This window comes from Epinephelus fuscoguttatus, linkage group LG18, assembly GCF_011397635.1.
Source record: "Epinephelus fuscoguttatus linkage group LG18, E.fuscoguttatus.final_Chr_v1".
Lineage (NCBI taxonomy): Eukaryota > Metazoa > Chordata > Actinopteri > Perciformes > Serranidae > Epinephelus > Epinephelus fuscoguttatus.
In genome coordinates this window covers 17,642,341-17,661,931 of record NC_064769.1, presented here as the reverse complement: position 1 = coordinate 17,661,931, position 19,591 = coordinate 17,642,341, and the positions used below count along the sequence as shown (strand labels likewise).

General features: G+C 39.2%; 1 protein-coding gene across 3 annotated transcripts in view; it reads right to left on the bottom strand.

Annotated features, from left to right (window-relative positions):
- Positions 1-662: 662 nt before the first annotated feature.
- fubp3 (far upstream element (FUSE) binding protein 3) overlaps positions 663-19,591 on the bottom strand; it is a 29,627-nt gene continuing 10,698 nt past the window's right edge. For 2 of the 3 annotated variants that reach the window (XM_049604312.1, XM_049604313.1), the window contains exons 4-19: positions 19,393-19,442; positions 19,167-19,238; positions 16,542-16,599; positions 16,155-16,317; positions 13,964-14,062; positions 13,650-13,754; positions 13,346-13,448; positions 12,369-12,469; positions 11,541-11,670; positions 6,393-6,553; positions 6,050-6,123; positions 4,971-5,047; positions 4,518-4,574; positions 4,196-4,246; positions 3,937-4,064; positions 663-2,354 (exon numbers count right to left, since the gene is read on the bottom strand). In XM_049604312.1, the coding sequence (XP_049460269.1) occupies positions 2,346-2,354; positions 3,937-4,064; positions 4,196-4,246; positions 4,518-4,574; positions 4,971-5,047; positions 6,050-6,123; positions 6,393-6,553; positions 11,541-11,670; positions 12,369-12,469; positions 13,346-13,448; positions 13,650-13,754; positions 13,964-14,062; positions 16,155-16,317; positions 16,542-16,599; positions 19,167-19,238; positions 19,393-19,442 (1,438 nt within the window). In that variant the 3' untranslated portion in view covers positions 663-2,345. The remainder of the gene's footprint in view (positions 2,355-3,936; positions 4,065-4,195; positions 4,247-4,517; positions 4,575-4,970; positions 5,048-6,049; positions 6,124-6,392; positions 6,554-11,540; positions 11,671-12,368; positions 12,470-13,345; positions 13,449-13,649; positions 13,755-13,963; positions 14,063-16,154; positions 16,318-16,541; positions 16,600-19,166; positions 19,239-19,392; positions 19,443-19,591) is intronic. The other variant, XM_049604314.1, reaches the window with a different exon arrangement.

Genomic DNA, 19,591 nt, shown 5'->3' with positions numbered 1-19,591 from the left:
TAATATATTGTGCAAGACAGAGATTGAAAAATTATTCATGAAACATATTATCTGAGAGACAGATCCGTTTCTGTGGCAGTCTGAAGAAAGAAAAATGAGACCAGGGTCTACTTTAACTTTTCATTGAGGCAACTATCACACCTGAAACCTCACCTGATGGTGTATTGCAGTGTAACAAGCTGTAAATTTAACAGATCCAGATATGGATGCTGTTACCTGACAGATGTGATATTAAAGCTTTTGCTCATACACCAAAATCCCCCTGAAAATTAGGTCCCCAAAACTGTAAGTTGACTAACAATTTTCTCAAGACAGATACAACATATTTCTTCTTTTACGTGACATAAAAACTCTAAAATTCAACTTTTCTCTGTCAGAATATTGTGAACAGCTGATAAACTATACCCCAAAAATAGAAGAATTACTTCCCTACCAATTTAAACCTGCAAACCAGGAACAATTATATGCCATTTGTTTGAAATATTTAAGCATGTGATAGATTTAGAGTGGAAATCTCTCAAGATGCAGAAATTATATGCATTTGCTCTTACTCTGGCAGCTGTGTGGTGCTAAGTTGTGTCTTCACGTGTACTTAACACTACATTAAACTGTCTGTAAAGTGTAGAAGTGCTGCAGTTAACATTAAGAACTTGTGACGATAATTTAAGCCAACCACAAGAGAGGCTTGCGGACAATTTATTTGAATGCGAGAACTGGCAATAGACTATAGAAAATATAGATTTTCTGCTTATAAAACATGAAAACACACAGTTGGCCGATAGATCCTCTATGTACCATCTCAAGGTTTCAACACTTAATACAACAGAAGACATACAAATGTTTATAATAACACCATGAAACGGAAACTCAGCTTAACAGTACACAATAAAGGTAGTCTGGATGTTTTTAATACATGGTTAACTGTACACATAAGGAAAAAAAAAAAGAAACACCATAATTAGACATTTTGAAATTATATCCCTTTTCATTAAGAAATGACGTTAATACCAGAATCATTTTTCCATAATGATGCATCATTTATAGCATTTATATTAGATCACACAAAGAAATAAAAAATTAATTAAAAAGTTATTAGCATTGGACTGAGTCCAACGCCCCACTGAGTCCACCGCAAGGGCTCAGTGGGGCGTTGGCGAACTGGGAGGTACCAAATAAGACAGTTTTTTGATCATAATACTTAAAACATAAAAATACTATATTAATTATTACACAGGTAGAAGTACAGAGGCTTAGCAGTCTTGAATAGTTCGGGTACAGAACATACACAAAAATCTACCACTTCGTATTTTCTTCATAACAAGATGCAACATCAAATTTCAAATCACACATTCACAATCTTTGAACATTTTCAGTATGAAAACAGAACAGAAAAAAGAGGGACAATTTTTCCTGTGACACTGATCACAGGAAAAAAAATATTTTTTTATATATCTATATATATGAAACATATATATTTTAAATTAACAGTCAAATATATGAGCATATATACATAGTTTTACAAGGTAGCAAAGGCAAAAAAGCTATTTGCAACATCCCCCTAAATCCTATCATATCAGATAATTGTAATAAATTATCCATGACATTTCCATTTGAGAAAAAAAAAACATCTTAAAACTACAAGTTAAAAGTCTGTCAAAATATTAGAGAACCCATCTTTGTTTCAAAAGTGAAATAAGATATTGCACCTTTTTTTAAACCAGAGTACAATAAAATGACAATGAAAAACAGCATACAATGCACAACAGGAATTAAATTAGAACTATTGCCACTGGCTGACATTAATCCGTGTTTTTATACCTTGTAACAAAAATACATTTCCTGTAACAAAACATCACAGTTTCATTTTCACTGAATTATGTAAAAAGGAAAACATTTTTTAACACACTCTTTTTTTAAACATCTTATGACATATGACAAAACTTCAAGTATTCAAGACTGCTAAGCACATAATCATGGTTTCATTTCAACATAACTAGAAAAAATAGATCATATTGCCTTTTGAAATGTTACAACTCTTGGGTTCATTTTGGCGGTACAATCGGAGTCAGAGACAGGAAAATATAGAAAAACGAAACAGCTCTCTCAAGTCCAAAAAGGGATCCCAGATACTGTCTATCCAAAATAACAGTGTACACAAGCATTTAGTAACAAATAAATGTTCCTGATTTTTAGAAATATTACTTTATCATATAAGTCATTCTACAGCTAGTGTTTCTCACTAAGAAAAAAAGTCTTCAAGGCGTTGCAAATCTAGAACAGCCCTCTGTTAAAAAAGGGTTGTTTTCATCCTCAGTGATTCAAGTCTTTCACCTGGGCGTCTTCTCTTAATGATCCTGCAAAATAAAAACACTTTGTTCAGCATTTCTCACCGTATTTACTCCACATCGCAGCTGACATTTGTTTGTAGCTTAAAGGAAAAGTCTGGTGATTTTTTAATATTTTCTCACTGTCAACAAATCCCACTGATAAGAACTGTATCATAGGGCTCTACCGCGTCCAACAATGATTAAAGACACTTCGGTGAGCCACACTTTGGCACAATATAACACGTTTCTTCATTATGATGAACATGTGTGCTGCATTTTATGGAGTATTTACAGAAGCAGAATGCATGACGGAGTGACAGTATTAATACTATGAGCAAAAAAAGGAATCGATACAGCATAGTATCGCGATACTGTGCGTGGCAACATTGTGTTGTTACATAGAGTACAGAAAGTATACCATGCAGGATTGTCGGTTACCGAAAAGCAAAAGTAAAACCTAACCACAGATTCTTGTTTGGTGTTTTGTCTCACTATTTGTGTGTTTTTCGGCACCAGGTCTCTTGAGTGCCTGCTGCTCACAGTCTGGCACCTGGTCGCTACTTTTTTTTTAATAAAGCCTAATGTTACCTGAGCGCTGTGGGGGTACGCGCTGATAAACGTCCTGAACACAGAAAATACAGGCAGACGGCAGAGTCTCTGCAGAAAATACCACCGTCACACACCTCTAATGGGTCGTAAATGATGACTGAGAGGGATTATTTCTGTACCCATCTATACATTGTTTCTTCGAGAAATCCTAAATAGTATATCTTTAATAATATACACATGATCACATGAACTCTTTTGGCCACAATAATCATGTAGTGAAAATATGATATCATGGCCGCCCTTACTGCAAATACAAATTTAACAATTGCTTTTACAGTCCACTGGATACATTTTGCTGCAATAAAAATTAAGTTAGATGAACAGACTGAAAACTTTATCTTATTAGATAAAAACAGATACAGGATATAATTTGCAGCTAAAAAAGGTAATAAATTGCAGTATGAGTAATTGCAGTACTCTGCATACTGCATAACATTTAGAATTGGAATTAAATTTGTATCACGATATTGTATTGTGGAGCCTTTGGTGATTTCCACCCCTGAAAATAGACCGCAAAAAAATTCACTGTAAGGGCTCCAACTAACCATACTTTTCATTGTGGACTCTTTTCTTTCGTTTTGTCTATAAAAAATGGTCAGAAAATATGTAAAAGTGACCACTGCAATTTCTCAGAGCCAACACTCATAGTCTTTTTGTCCAACCAACAATCTAAAACTCAAAGACAATAAATTTACTATCAATTGTGGCAAAAACTCACTCACTCACTCACTCACTCAAATGACTCAAGATAATCAAGTTATTATTTAAGTAGTTCAGTTCAACTCAATTCAATTATATTTATACAGCCCAATATCACAAATCACAATTTGCCTTAGGAGGCTCAAAGCTGAGAGCCTCTAACAGTGTAATAACAAACAGTCTAACATTTTTGGTTTTGGTCTTTTTATGGGATTTGTTGACAAAAAGAAAAAATTACCAGCCTCATCCTGACAGATCAGCGCTGTGACCAAAGCTGTGAAAACACACAGTTGGTTCTCACCTGAAGGCCCGGGGCTTGTGTCTGCTGTGCGCCCTGGTTGAAGTAGGCCATTGGCTGTCTGTAGAAGTCAACCCAGGCGCTGTAGTCAGGATTAGAGGTCTGCTGAGATGCAGGACCAGCAGTCTGGCCTAAAGAGGAGAAAAACAAAAGTGAGAAAACAGAAGAGCAAGAATTCCAAAAATTGAAGACACACTTGCAGGTTTAAGCTCAAATGTGTCCTTAGATCTGAACATAATAAAATACTTCCATAAGTACTCACCCCAAGCTTTGTTGTATTCAGGAGCAGCGCTCTGAGCTTGGTTTTGCTGACCTGAAAACGAACAGAAGAAGAGTTTCAATTTTGTTTATAGAATCAATCTTGAATACAGCTGTTCCTCTAACAGCTTTAGTAACCAGGGTCCCACACTGAAGTTACAGGCAGGATTTATGCTCATAATCTGTCCAAAATGGTGAGTAAAAGCATGATTTCATCAGGCTTGTGTGAAGCGTATTTAAGAAAGAGGAGAATTAAATTTAAATTTTCGTAGAACAAGACTGTAGAATGAAGTGGGGCGTTAAGACAAAATATCCTTTTCTCTTGCCTAGCTTTTTATAATACTGCTCCCAGTCCATCTGGCCCGTCTGGGATCCATTGTGACCTGAAACCAGACACAGATAACACCACCAGAGTTACTCAGAGTGGGCTTCCCTTTTCCCTTTTCACCTTCTGCTCTCATCTGTTTCCTAATGATTTCCATCGACGGCAAATTTAAAATCTGTTCATACAGGAAAGAGGTGGTTAGCCACAGGGAGCACAACCATTTCACCCCAGCCTGCTGAAGACTTTAAAGCTCAATGATAAAAATAACCTGGTTGTGCTTTTGGAGCCAAATTTAGGATATTGAAATTACTTCTGTGTCTACATTTTTTTTTTTGTTCCTGGGTTGACCAAAATAATCTAGCTGGGAAAGGATCACATTTCTTAATTTGGTTTCATATTGAAATCTGGTCAGGTATCTGTAGCAGCTAGAATAGTTCTGAATGGATTTACTTACTGTGTTCCTGCTGGCCTTGAGGTTGCCATATTTGAAAAGTTGTCCCCCATCCTCCAGTCATGAACGTCTGACCCCCACTTATGCAAAAACAAAGACAATTTAATGTGAGTAACAAACGTGAAAATTACTTACTTACTAAGACCATTGTGTTACACTTAATCAGCAAGCCTCTGACCTGTAACTACGCCTGTCACGATAATTACGTTATTGATTCATCATACGATATACGGACATGAGAGTTTGACCACTTTTCCAACTGCGATATTGCTTGTTGTGTTTACATGCGTTGTTTACATAAGAATGTCACCAAAACTTTAGCTAACATGATGCCAAAATAAACAGCAGGGTATTCCCAAGCAATGTAAGACTTGGGTGCAGCGATTCTCCCTTCTTTCTCTCTCCACCCCACCCGTACTTATGCCAGTTTGACGAAAAATAAAGCAACACTTTCAAGACTGGTAGCCTGCAGCTGCTCTTTTGGAACGGGAGACGCTCAGTCCTCATAGTCATTAGATTGCCAACCCCTGGTAACGAGCCAAAAAGTCCTTCATTTGTAGTTTTACTCATCCAAAAACTTCATCTGACTCTCCGAAAATCAACCAGCAAACCGCTCAGCTCCCAGGCTGTACAGCCCCACTATTATGGAGCCAACTGCGAAGTTGCCTGAACGTCACTAAGCTTTTCGATTAGTCACCAGATGCATCACTTGGTTGTGTTGGCCAAATTTTGTATTATGTCTCAAACTAAGTCATTATGGGCTACTCCTATGAAGGTACTATAATCATATATATACGTTCTTGTATATATTAACAGCTGTTAATCATTACTTTTTAAAAAATATGCACTTTTTTACACTGTCTAAATAGTCTTAACGATTAAAAGTTAATTGCTATTTGACATGGTGTACGCTATGCTATTATATTACCATTATATCAGTGGCATAAAATGGTCTTAAAATGACAATAATACGGTTTATCGCATTTATTTCTGGAACAATAAACTGTTCAACAAAAGCAGTTATCGTGACAGACATAACAGTAATACATGAAACTGTGAAATGAGGAGAAGTCGAAGCTTACTGTTGAGGAGGAGTGGTTGGTCCTTGGTTGTAAGGATTCATACCGAAGCTGCTGTTGCCCCCCATTCCTGGGCCCTGGAGCAGAGAAAGGGAAGAGGAGGCGAGTGAGAGACCACACTTGTGTTTAAAGGGAGCCAACAGGCAAGGTCAGAGGGCAGGGCCGGGTGCTGATGCACTCCATTAAGTCCATTTGATGGATTCTTTATGTTTAACCTCTGGTGACATCCTGCTGGCCACCAGGACCACAGCAGCCCGGCTCACCCCGGCAGCTCCCCGCATTGACATGTGCGCTCATGAATATCAGGCCAGACAATAGAGTTTTGGGCCAGAGCCAGACCACCTACCCCAATTCTCTCATCGATCAGCTGGCGGGCCTTTTCCAACTGCTGAGGGGTGCCTCGGATGGAGAAGATGCGCACGTTGGGGTCGGTGTTGGGCGGCGGGTTTCTCTGGAGCTCCACGTGGGCACGAGACTGTTCTTTGATGTTCTTGATGGTTTCTCCACCTGAAAGAGCAGCAAACAATACGGGATATTTAACTAGGGCTGCAGCTAACAATTAGTTTTGTTATTGATTAATCTGCTGATTGTTTTCTCGGCCTAAGACATGTCAGAAAATACAGAAAAATTATCACGGTGATGTCCTCACATTTCTCAACATAATTGACCAAATGTCCCAAACTTAAAGAAATACTATGCAGGGCTTTCCTCAAAAACAATGTATAGACTCATTCCTTAGTCATCCTCTAAATCATCACTTACGACCCAAAAAAAGTGTGTGGTGGTGTTATCTTCTCCAGAGACTGTGTTTTCTTTGTATTTGCTGTGTTTGGGACAGTTCTCAGAACAGCATGCAGGTGAGGTCAGGACTTTATAAAAGGGAGCAACCAGACCATAAACAGCATGCATCCAAGAGAAACTACGAAAATCGCACACACAGCCCTGAAAAGACACAAATCTAACGGATCAAGGGTTGGACTTTTCTTTCACTTTCGCTGGCGATACGGTTTACAAACAGTAGCTGACAATTCCTGCATAGTATACCTTTAACTATCTCAAAAGACAAAGTAAAAAAGCAAATCCAAAGTGAGACAGTAAGCAGGGATTTCTCTCTCTCAAGCTCTTTTTTCATTCTTAGCACAATTTCCTCTGTCATTATTCATATGTACGAAGGAGTGCAACACTAAAAATGCATTTGAGATGAGACCGTCTGAAAATGTGCAGTGGTATCTCCTAATTTAAACGATAGTGTCTGCCTACTCTTAGACTTCGTTTTCTAACATGGTTGCCGTATGAACTTGTTCTTTTCCAGCATAATCCAAGCTTAATACAAAAGAGCCCAAAAATCAAGCAAACATGGGGGGTTCGATGTAATTAAACCTAGATGTAATGGATGTTGTGTTATATTGTCAATGCACAGTATTTTAAGGCCCAAAAAGTCTGCACACATCAAGACATCTGAAGTTATCCAAAGACATGACCCTTTGCAAGTCATTTATCTCCCATCTCTACCATGCATCCCATATATGAATGTGGCATTAGGCCAAACTTCTCTCCACCAGAATCCCACTGACTCACTTGACTAAAGCGGCGTGATGGCGCTACCTTATGAAGACTCTTGGCTTGTGTCTCAACACTTATCTACCATTCTGTAGTAACATCCATGCAAATCAGGAAACAAAAGGAGACATCTCCTGCACACCTCCCCCTCCGCGGCATCAGATGCCAGCTTCCCGACGTGTGGGGAGAGCAATTACACCAGCAGGGAGAAATGAAACATCGCTGGCAGGAGAAAAGGGCCAAAATTGAAGCGTATCCTCCTTCTGGGATATCGTTTGTCTCTTTTAGCCTTTTCATTCTTGACTCGGTGTTGTCCTCTGTGATGAGAGGAGGGAGTGAACGGGGGGCATATAGACGCCACCCCCCTCCACAATACCCATCTGAACGAAAAAGGCTGAGGGTGCTTCCCGGGGGGACACCAGGGCTGTCCCAACATCAATTACACATTTGTTCACTTGTGGCTGACACTCGGATGACCCTGGCTGACCTCCAAATGAAAACGCTCATCAAAAACCTCTCCTCCTCCCGTAGCCTATTCCTTGCTGCCAACAGACTGCACATGGGCCATTAACCCATTGTCAACCAAATGAAACTTCTGCCTTAATGAAGCCATTATGAGCTCTTCTAGTCAGACAGCAGAGAGCAATGAAGACCCTGACTATTCATTTCATGGACTGGGCTGTGGTGAGGGCAGATAATACAGGCCTTATTAATGAGACTGGTTTAGTGAGCTGGAGAAAAGGAGGGGATACAAAAGTGCAACTGGTGACGGCATTCAAGGCAAAGCCAAGGGACTGGTTAGCTGCTGGTGGGGAAAAACTCTCAGGCCTCAGGGGACATAACATTATCAGAGTGTAACACTGAAATATAGAATGTAACAGCAGCTCTGCTTCAAACTGGGGGTGGGCAGTATGGTGGAAATCAATATTATACTGAAAAGAGTATTTTAATAGAGTATTTAATATCAACATACAGTTTATCAGTAAAGACATATTTCTTATATTTAGTTAGTTTGCCCTCAGATAAATTTGGCTCACAGTTTTTCTGGATTAAATTCATTCATAATTATCAGACAGACTTTAAGGAAAAGTCTAGTTTGTTTTGTGGGTTTGTATATTTTTCATTGTTGAAATGCTCTTGCATATTCATGTTCTAGAGCTGAAATGATCCACTGATTTTGAGTTGAACATTAATTGTCAACTCATCCATCTATCCATTTATCGCTCAGGGTCGCAGGGAGGGTTGGAGCAGATCCCAGCTGTCAATGAGCAAGAGGCAGGGTACACCCTGAACAGGTCACCAGTCAGTCTCAGGGCTGACACGTAGAGACAGACAACTATTCACGCTCACATTTTCACCTATGGCCAATTTAGAGTAGTCAGTCCATGTAGGCTACATCCAAACTAATACATTTTCATTTTTAAAACACACAACTATTGTTATGTTTATGCCTAGCTTCCGCACTGCTCCTGTGTTTTGGTGCCTAAAACAGAAACCTTTGAAAATGCTGCTGACCCTCTTTTATTATGAACACTCCGGGGTTGCTTTTTAGTCTGGACGGGCGGACATGGAAACTTTTGAAAACGATGACGTAGACACCATGTCATGACGAATCAAATCAAAACATTCTTGCTAAGTCTATACACCTTTTGTGATTTCATCCTTCTTGTGTAGGTGACGTTAACATTACTCCTCTCCCATGGCTGTAGCTTCCTTCAGAGATGGATCATGCTCCTGTTACTGCTCTAATATGTCACCGTATTTGCTTTGTAAGGACTCCCAATCTTTGTGTTCCACCACTTTAAACTCATTTTACTTTGTTACAGTTTCACCTTGTCGTAGGTCAACACACAGAAATCTCTGTCCTTACTTTTCACCTCTGTTGTTCTTCATTCTGTATTATTTTCTGTAAATAAGCAACCAAGTGAAGAGTGGACAATCTGCTTCCTGTTGGGATTGGCATGCACAAGCCAAGTGTACATGAATGGTCAGGTAATGTACCTTTTTTTCAGGCAATGTTAATATGGGCGAAGATTACTTCCGAACAGCGCTAAAACTCTTGAGGGTATGGAGATTGTTTTTAATTCAATTAAATAATTAAATGTTTAATGCTGTTTTAAAACTAAATCATATTAGTGTGGATACAGCCTTAACCTGCATGTCTTTGGACTGTGGGAGTAAACTCCACAATTTGGGGTTCAGTCTCACCCAAGGACACTTGGACATGAGGACAGGAGAAGCTGGGAATTGAACCACCAACCACCAATCTTGTGATTAAAATGTCTTCCTCTACGTGCTGAGTCACATTAAATTTGACTTTACACTTCATCTGTTATTATTTCATTATCATTTAAATTAATTTGGCAAAAACAACATAATATCTTCGACACACTATTCAACTTTGTAAAAAAAAAAAAAAAAAAAAAAGTTTTTTTTTTTTTAAATTTTGGCCAAGCCCAAGAGGACGACTCAACTTATCGTATATTCTCTTTGCATGTCAGCTTCTTTTAGACACTGCAGTTTTAGTTCTCATTTTCTGTAGCAGTGGGCAGTTAAATGATCAGCTTGTTATCAAGCAGCTTCAGGAGGTCATAACAAGTTGATCATTTGTATCAGCCTGGTTAGTGCAGGAAGAGATCTAAATCATGCAGCACAAGGGCTACTCCAGGAGACGTTTGAGAAATGCTGATCTACGATAATAAATGAGTACAGAAAAGTAGAACTGAAAACAAAGTTGAGCTCATGTTAAGTAAGATTCAAGTCAATTTTAACAGTCAGTAACATTTTTTAATCATCATGAGTATAGTGTGAAAATCCATTCTTGACCTTAGAGTCACTTGTTTGTAAAACGTTAGTAAGTGGACCTTAGGTTTCTTTCAAACAAGCACATTTCAACTTTGAACTGATCAAACTGCATCTGCTGCCACTGAAAGCCCTGGTTTAGATTTCTTAAGTTAAAATTCATAAGTTAAGATGTAGGATGCTTGTTAGGGCTCTTGCACCGAATTCATGGCCGTAATAAAGTCTGAGCAGGTTGGTGGGTGGCTTGATTCATCAAGCTGTGTGTGTCTGTGTGTGTAGGGGGTCAAAACAGAGGGGCAATGGGCTGCATATGGCATCGTAAAGATATTAATCACCGCACCCTTTAAGGGACGGCTGACAGCACCCAGACCCACCGCCATCTCCACCATATTGGCCCACTTCATATGCTAATGCACGGAGAGGGGGACGCAACGCCCAGGTTTATTTGTTTCCCTCGCCCCACTACATGCACAAAAGCCACTTGACATTTCTATTGCCATGTTTTTATCTTAGGTAAAGAGGCCCACTCCGAACCCGCCCACAACTGCACGCACACACACACCAAGGCAACATGCATGCACACACACACACTCACAAGCTCCTTCCAATGCAATGGTCAATGACTTTTAAATAGCTGGCAATAGAGTGGGCATGAATAGCCAATAAGCTAATTCCTCCTATTCATTCCCTCGCTGCACTCTATCGGGCTGAAAGACCCTCATTAGATGCCAGGCAGCCTTCCACATGATTGAGGGCTGTTATTATGCACCTTTAACAATTAATGTCACATTACACGCATTATCCCCGTCATTAAGCCCTTAGTGAAGCCAATGAATGCCACTTGTGCTGTATACATGAGCCCTGGAGAGAGAATAGGAGGGTGGTCACTCACCCCCCCCGCTTCTCATCAGTTTCACGCAGTGGCAGAACACCAAACGGCTTTCAGTTATTAAAGCGAAAAGGCAATCTGGTGCGTTGGATATTAAGACTGTTCATGCTGATGGACTCTTTTAGCAACTATTTACAAAAGTCTGCGCTATACATACAAAGCAAAACAGCTCACTGAGGTGCTTACAGCAACAACAGGTGTTTAAATCTGCTGATAAACACTTAATATGAACTTGTACCTTACCTTTGCCAATCACTAGTCCACACTTGTCAGCAGGTACTGCATATGTCACCTCCTGCAGTCCTCCAGATCCTCCCATGTTACAGTCACTTCGGCCACGACGTCCCATTACACCTCCAAAGCCATCTCGCTCCTACAGGAGGGAACCAGGACATTTTTTTGGCTGGAAAGGTTAAAACTCCCTGACTTGTTTCCAATTTAAAGTTTCTCATTTAATGGATATTTATGCTGCGTTCAAATGGGGTTGTTTACAGTGTTCCCGGGAACAGTCCCTATGAAAGCCCCCCTCTTGTGGTATTTACGACCTTATAAATGCAAATTTTCTGGAACCTCTGAGTTCATGTGTTAGTGTGTTTGCTGATGTTTTTAGAAATGGCGCAGGCCAAGGACGTTAACATATTATGAAAATACTAGAATTCACAAGCCTCATCTTTTTCTTCTGTCATGCCTTTGCATTTCCTGCATTATGTGACCTGCTCACTAGCTTAAATCCTTAACCTCAGTGGCTTCTAGACACCCTCAGTAGCATCCATGTTGCCATTGCCTGGCAGCAATGTTCTCACAACCACTTCAATAGCAAGCATATCATGTTCACAGCTTCCCATGTTGTAACAATTAGCTCACAAGTCCTATTTGAAGGCAGCATTAACCGTAACACTCTCCACTTCTAAAACCCCATGTAAGAAACATAAGTTTTTTTGCAAAAGTAATCACTCTGTTGGTTTGCATTATCGTCCTATTCAATAACATAATGTGTCTTTACAAAATTTACCACTGCTGGGTTTTCCTAAAAACGAATTAACTGGACAGATGTAAACAGAAGGGACAAACCTGAGCAGTCTGAACCAGTTCATTGATGAGGTGGACCGCATGGTGGCAGTGGTCGGGCTGGCCCATCACCTGAGCAACTCTGTCAGGACTGACTCCATCATCTGGACCAAAGATACAAGGGACACAAGTGTCTTTAACTGCTCTACGTATGCATACATATTTACATCTGAGTGCTTTAAGTCATTAAATCAAAGGATTAAAATCCTGGTGATATTTTTTAACTGAAGTTGTTAGTTTGGATGTCACAGCTCAAGTGAGTAGTTAATATGTAGGAAAAAATGATGACCTTTTGGATCACTAGACTGGAATAAGTATCTGTACATTAATTCTGATGACTGTAAAGCTGCCTGGAGCTCAATCGCACTAGATTACTACCAAGACAGGCCAGATGAAAAAGTCTGCGTGAAACTGGTCCCTATTCACAAACCAACAACAGATCATCTGACTTTTGTACTCCGATTATTTTTTTTTTTAATTTTATATACTTTATTAATGATTAATTATTCTCCTTAATTAATAATTAAGGAGAAATTCAATTTTTTTTCACTCTTCTGTCATTAATACACAGCTCCGAAAGACACACACATGCACAAACAGGACCTATTCATGCACTAAGTGGAGAGATATCAGAGTGAGGCCAGAAACTACATTTAACAAGATTACCATCTGATAACACCATGACTGAATAGCGCTTAAACGCATCACAATGCAACTCAATGCAATGTCTGTTAGCTGTGAGTTAGCCAACCGGTAATGTTAACCAACTCTCCAAATGTGGATTTCAACACAGATTTGTTGTTCACAAAGTAGCAGTATCTGGAGAAAAATAAGGTGCGTCTCCTGATTCATCGATTGCGAGTTTACTGCATTCTTTCGTCATGATAGCAATGTTTGGCTGATAAATTGGTGCAACCTTAGAGATTACACACCTCTATTTTACTTGATTGATGACGTCAGGTCTTGTTTGATCTTCTTACCTTGTTTAAACTGGATCCTGACCCCTGCATCGTTCTGAATCTTCTTGATCATCTCTCCGTTCCTGCCGATGATGATGCCGACAGCAAATCTGGGCACAACCACCTGAACAATGAGGGCAGAGAAAAATTCAGAAATTAGTACAGAAATGATCTTATGTGGATAAATAAATCTTTGGACTTCCATCTTTGTACATTGCATAGTCTTTTTATTCTTGCTGCTGTGAAACTTTGTGTGCCGTGCCCCCCCCCCCGTTTCTCTGTTCAACAATTGAAAAGCAAAAAAAAAAAAAAAACAAACTCTTACATCCAGACTGCTTCCTCCCATTTTGGATCCAAAGTCTGCCCTGCCAACCCTGAAGTCTCCCTGGTCCTTGTCTCGGATGAGCTTCACCACAAGTTCACGGGCTTGCTGTAAAGAAGATGGAAAAACACAGCAAAATCTTTATTTGAAAAAATATTTTTAAAAAGAACGTGAAGCATAACAAAAGCCCAGCTAAAATTCTCACTAAAAACAAAGAGGTTTCCAAATGTCTGAGTGGAGACTGAAGGCATAAAATGTGTAAAATTGAGTGTAAACTGGAAAGATAGCGGCACACACTGAGCTCCTCAGAGACTGACCTGCACTTTGTGGGGATCCCCAGTGATTCTCAGGGGCTTGTCTGCTCCAGTGGGCATGGGGTCATCCTGAATCATTATCATCTGCACTCCTGTTCTCTCCTGCAGGGGTACAATCAGACAGAAGCAAAAACACACACAAGAAGAGTTACCTGGGGCCCAAAACACTATTCACTCCCAAGGGTGGAAATTCTGCCACATCTCAAAGAACAGGTTTTATTTTTGATGTGATCTCAGCCACATTGACCAGAAGGTGAATACCTATGGAGGACATGAGATATTGTTAATTTTACTGTGTGTGTTTATGGCGAGGAGCTCACTAGGGGTGTACTAAGCTGATCAGACCCATAAATTTAATGTTTTTTTAAGATGATTTTTAACCAAAATTTTAACACTAATTTTTGGACGATCACCTTTTTCTTATCCAAGCACTGCAGGTGAGTGTAACATAAGTAATATATGCAGTCATGTGAAGAGGTGAAGTTTTATGCAGGAATATAGTTACTAAAGTGAGTTAGCTTAATCTACATTTTCTGAGAGATAAATGCAAGTATAACGTAAAAAGACAGCATTAGGTTTAGTAGGTTTAAAGATTTCTAAAATAAAAAATGTGGACTTTCACATAGAACTTAAATAATTTGCAAGTTTAAAAAAAAAAGAAATTAGATAAAATGTTTGTGACAAGTGAGACCTCACAAATTCAAAAGACTATTTAATGACTTTTAAGGCCTTATATCTATAAAATTGAACTGAAGACATTTTAAGACTTTAAATGACCTGCATACACCCTGCTATCTTGATGTGTGGTTTGTAATATAAATTACTGTAAAGTAAAAAATAAAACAATTAAAAAGGGAAATATTAGCCCTAATAACCATGTAAACTCTTAATCCAATTGTTTCTCTGTTTAAAATAGATGTATTCTTTCTGCGCATATCTGCCCTATGTGGAGGTAACATTAGGGCTGCGCATGCTGTAGTAACTGTTTCTACGTGCCTCCTTCTGCTAGTTTTGACAGAGAATCATTCATATATTTAAATAATATTTGGAGCTTTACAAGTGCTACAATCTTATGCAAGAGCTCTGATTAATAAATGTATTCTTTCAATTAGAAACAATAGCCGCAAGTAACGTTGTTGCTACAGGTTGCAATGTGGGGTCGCTGGACTTAACAGTCGTTTATCGTAAACCAGTGGCAGTAGCTTACAGACATGTGGGGAACACCGGTAAATTCCAACATCTACTGATAGTCAAGGGGACAACTGTCATTTGTAGCTACAGACAATAACCTTGGCTACACTTACATCACAAACTCCGAAACTGTATTAACAGGTGTAACCACTTCTTCTCCTTCCACATCATATATACATTAAAATGAATTAAATCTTCGCAGCAGCTTCTAAAAAAACTTCTATCTTATTAAATTAATAATTTTTTTTCTTTGCTAATTTGTCCTATCGTCAAGAATGATGTTATTACAAAAATACCCTGAAACCTATTAAACCTTTTATTTTGGGGCCATATTGCCCACTTGTATTGTGAAGCTAAATGCTTAGGGGCACGTAATCGGTATCAGATCGCTTTACTCAGCATGCATGTAAACAGTCAAGTTGTAATCTCTAATTAGAATGCTTTCAATCAGATTAAAAAAAAATATTGTCCAGCTTTTGTTTGTCCACCTCAGCCAAGAGTTTAAAATCTGTTATCTCTCTATTTGTATTAGAGCAGTATACAAAACATTCAGGTAGCAGCTTCTCATTTTCAGATCAGGATCAAAAGAACATGATATTGACATCTCTAGAGCAAGACAATGGAGACCATAAATTACACCAAAACCATATTTTTTGATCTACTAATCCACTAACTTGTTTCTTCACGTACTGATAAACGGAGGAACCGGGTTCTTTGGAATTTATAGCTGGTTCCAATTCAGAATCAGGTTAGGGGGGCATCCTTATTTCAATTAACAACTCTGCCATGAACGTGGTTTAAATAACTGGATTCAAGTGCACTTGATTAAATCTGCTCCTCAGCAGACACAAAGGCAGAGCTGTGTTTAGCTCAGTCTGCATGTCCACAATGATGGGGAGTCAAACGTTTAACAGTGAGAATGACGGTAGAATAAATAAGTAAGGTGGTCAAATGCAGGGTTTTACTGTAGCTGTTGTGCACATAGCGCAGTCTATTATCAGACCTGCAGCTGTTTGATGGTCTCTCCTCCTTTGCCGATGACCAGGCCGACTTTGTTGGCAGGGATGAGGATCTGTTGGATCGAACTGTTGCCATCCATGTCGCTGTGGAAGCCCGGACCATACCGACACTGCTCTACAATCTCACTCAGCAGCCTCTTGGCCTGGCTGCGGGGGCGGAGCAAGAAATACATTAGTCACTGCAGTTACAGACTCTACACAATTAACTGTTTCTGTGTCACATTTTTCTTTGTCGAGTGTGAAAGAGTTGTTCAGGTGCTTCAGTGACTGATTAAGAAGAAAAGAAAAGAGTTTGGAGTTCATGCCCTCCGTGTCAAAACAACAGGGCACACTTTCAAGTTAATCTGTCAAAGCTGAAAGGTGAGACTTACTCAATATTCTCTGGGCTCCCAGTCAGCGTGCAGGGCCTGTCCAACATGCCTCCACTGTCTGTAACAATATAAGCACAACAATTAAAAGCTACGTAGTTAACAGTATACTTTAATGCTCTCAACCACAAACTTAAGTGCTGTTATCTGACCTGTTGCTATTAGGTGAAAGGGTCCAAAGAGGTGCAAACTAAAGGACGACTGCAACAGTGTTCGTGCAAACTCTTCTTCTGGATTGTCAGTACGCATCTCATGTAGGCTTTACGCCAAACGACTTTTCAAACAATTTTACCGTTGCAGACAAATTTTCAGTGTTGGGATAAAAGCATGAGAGTTTCACCACAGTTGGTGTACGCTCTCCTGTGTATCTGATTCACCAACTGGCACTTATTTTAGTGAGAAATCTTCCTTTTTTAAACAGCTCTCCTGTCTTTCCCACAGTCTCCTACTACTAAAGTACAGCAGCTAACTAACAGAGGTTTGTACCAAGTTGAGGTGGAAAAAAAACCCCAAAATGTAAAGTTTTTATGCAAATACAGTTTATCATTACGGATTATATTGATGTTGACACATGAAGCTTTTTATCTTATGCTTCTGGAGCTATACGTTTTTGTGGACATGAAACATATTGTTAATATGTCATAATCCTTGACTGTAATATCTAGTTGTAGTCTTGTAAACAGTGACTCTGCAAGATCCCTAGTCTCTGTAAAATCTTACAGTCTGACTAAAATCACACATTGTCTTAAGATGGGAGGGTGTCAGTCTTTTAAAAGTATTTTCTAAATCTTTTCAAAGTCCCCTAGTGTATGGTTGGCATTAATGTAATTCTGTTGTCATAATTATTTTGTTGCTGATCTTGTGTAAATACAAAAATAAATATAATTCAATTTTATACAAAAACACAACCAAGTATTACTTAACAAAATCAACAAATTTCAAGTTTCCACATCACACTTGTGTAAGTTGCATAGTGACTACAAACTAGTTGTGTACATAAAAGCACAATTTGTGACATCAAGTCTTAAAACTCATGTTTAAGTAATGAGTGCAGCACCTCTTCAACAGATGTATGCGCGAACAGTCTTCTAGTGTCAAACTCTGCACATACATCATTCTGCACAGAGAAGCTCAAACTCCTAAGTGAAGGGACAATGAGCAAAACATGTTCTTTGTGATTTAAAGACATATTGGATGGGGAACCTGCAGGACGCATTTTACAGGACATATACAGCTGTTGCCAGACTTGCTTGTTTGTGCAATCTTACAGCAAACAACATAGTTGCAAGACTGGCAAGAAGCATTGGCTCTTATCTAAAACACTTTGCAGGTAAGAACACCATCGCTCAGCCAACAGGGTACACTTACAAAGCGCAGCATGACCAAAAGCCTTTTCAGTTTAGCTTTTTTTTAATTACTTTTTCGAGTGCTGTGTAAAGGCCCTGACACACCAAGTCTTTGCGGTGTGTACTGCATTGTTGGCTCCCGTTGGCCATTGTCGGCAAAGCTGGTTAGTGAATGAAATCACTCGGATTGGCAGGTCAGCTCAGCACACGATTAGAGAAACAGAAGTGTGGAAAGTAAACAAAGAGCTAAAGTCAAGAGGGAATGACACCAAAACAAACTTGTTACATTAGGTAAGATATTGTCTTTGGCCATTTAGCTCTTAAGCAAAAATGTTTTGAGATGGATTGTGTTATTGTTCACTGGCGCATGGTGAATACACTGTCCTTTCAACATTAGATTGTGTTCTTAATGTGCTAATTGACTTACTAGCATCATGACAGTCTTCCGGTTTCCCTTTTTGAATGACAATTACAGACTACCACCATCTACTGGTGTAGACTGTCATTTCCTCTCACGCAGGCTCAGAACGTACATGCTGGCTGGCTGCATGCTGTTGTCTTTGGGTTAGGGTGTGCGGTGTGTTTATATGCAACTTTCTAGCCAAGACACAGGCAATACAACGGGTGGCTTTTCTTGCCTATAGTTCTTTACTGCCAGTTTGGTGTGTCTGGGACTTAAGGTGAAAATATTTAGAAAGAACATTCAGTCTGGCCTTGATCACCGGTTGCCATACTGAGGTTGTAAACTGGACTTTTCCTCGTACATTCTCCTATTCAGCATTTATAAGCATTATTCTAATATTTTATTACACGGTTAATAATACACTAGTTTTACGCAGCTATAGGACATTTTTTAGAGTTTATTGTTGTACAAAATATGTCAACTATTACAACTAACTCAGACATGGTACAACTCAATTGCACCTAATATAAAAAACACCCCTATATTACAGGTCAGGGTAGGTCCTCATTTGACTTGGATACAATTAAGGGTAACTGGTCAGTTTCCATACTGATCTTTGCAGGTGTGGATTTGTAAAACTGGACCCCTGCAGGACTCTGTCATGGATTACAACTTGAAAGAGAAAAGAGTAAAAAGTCTGAAAGTCAGTGTGATAATTTACCAATGCCAAACATTTTCAACACAACTGCACACTAGGAGAAATACTGACAATCTCTAAAAAGCCACAGATTCTCAGTTAAAACATGTCTTTGGCCTCTGAGGAGAGACAAAGTTAAGCAGAAACAGGGTACTTAGATAATGTGTTTAGTGAGAACTTACCTGAAGCAATCTGGATCTTGCAACCTGATTCCAGCTGAATTCTTGAGATCTGCTCTCCTCCTTTTCCAATGACTGCAAAAGAGGGGGAGAGAAAAGGCCACTTTTAAGCCTTTTTGAATTTAGACAGGGGCCTCGAGCAGTGACCCACAAACTGAGCAGAATGTCAATACTGATGATTACATGTCAAACATTAATACTGACTATAGTGAACTGAGGAGCTACTTACTGAATCCCACCATCTTATCAGGCACTTTGAAGTCTTCTGTAGCAAGAGCCCTGGGAGAGATTAGGACATGATCAATAACTCTGGCTGACCAAAGAAAAGAAATTCAACAAACATCTAAAACTAGAATACATTTTCTCTCAATGTGCACTGGGGCTGTTAATTGATTTATACATTTAAGAGGTTATTAAAACTGTTGCAG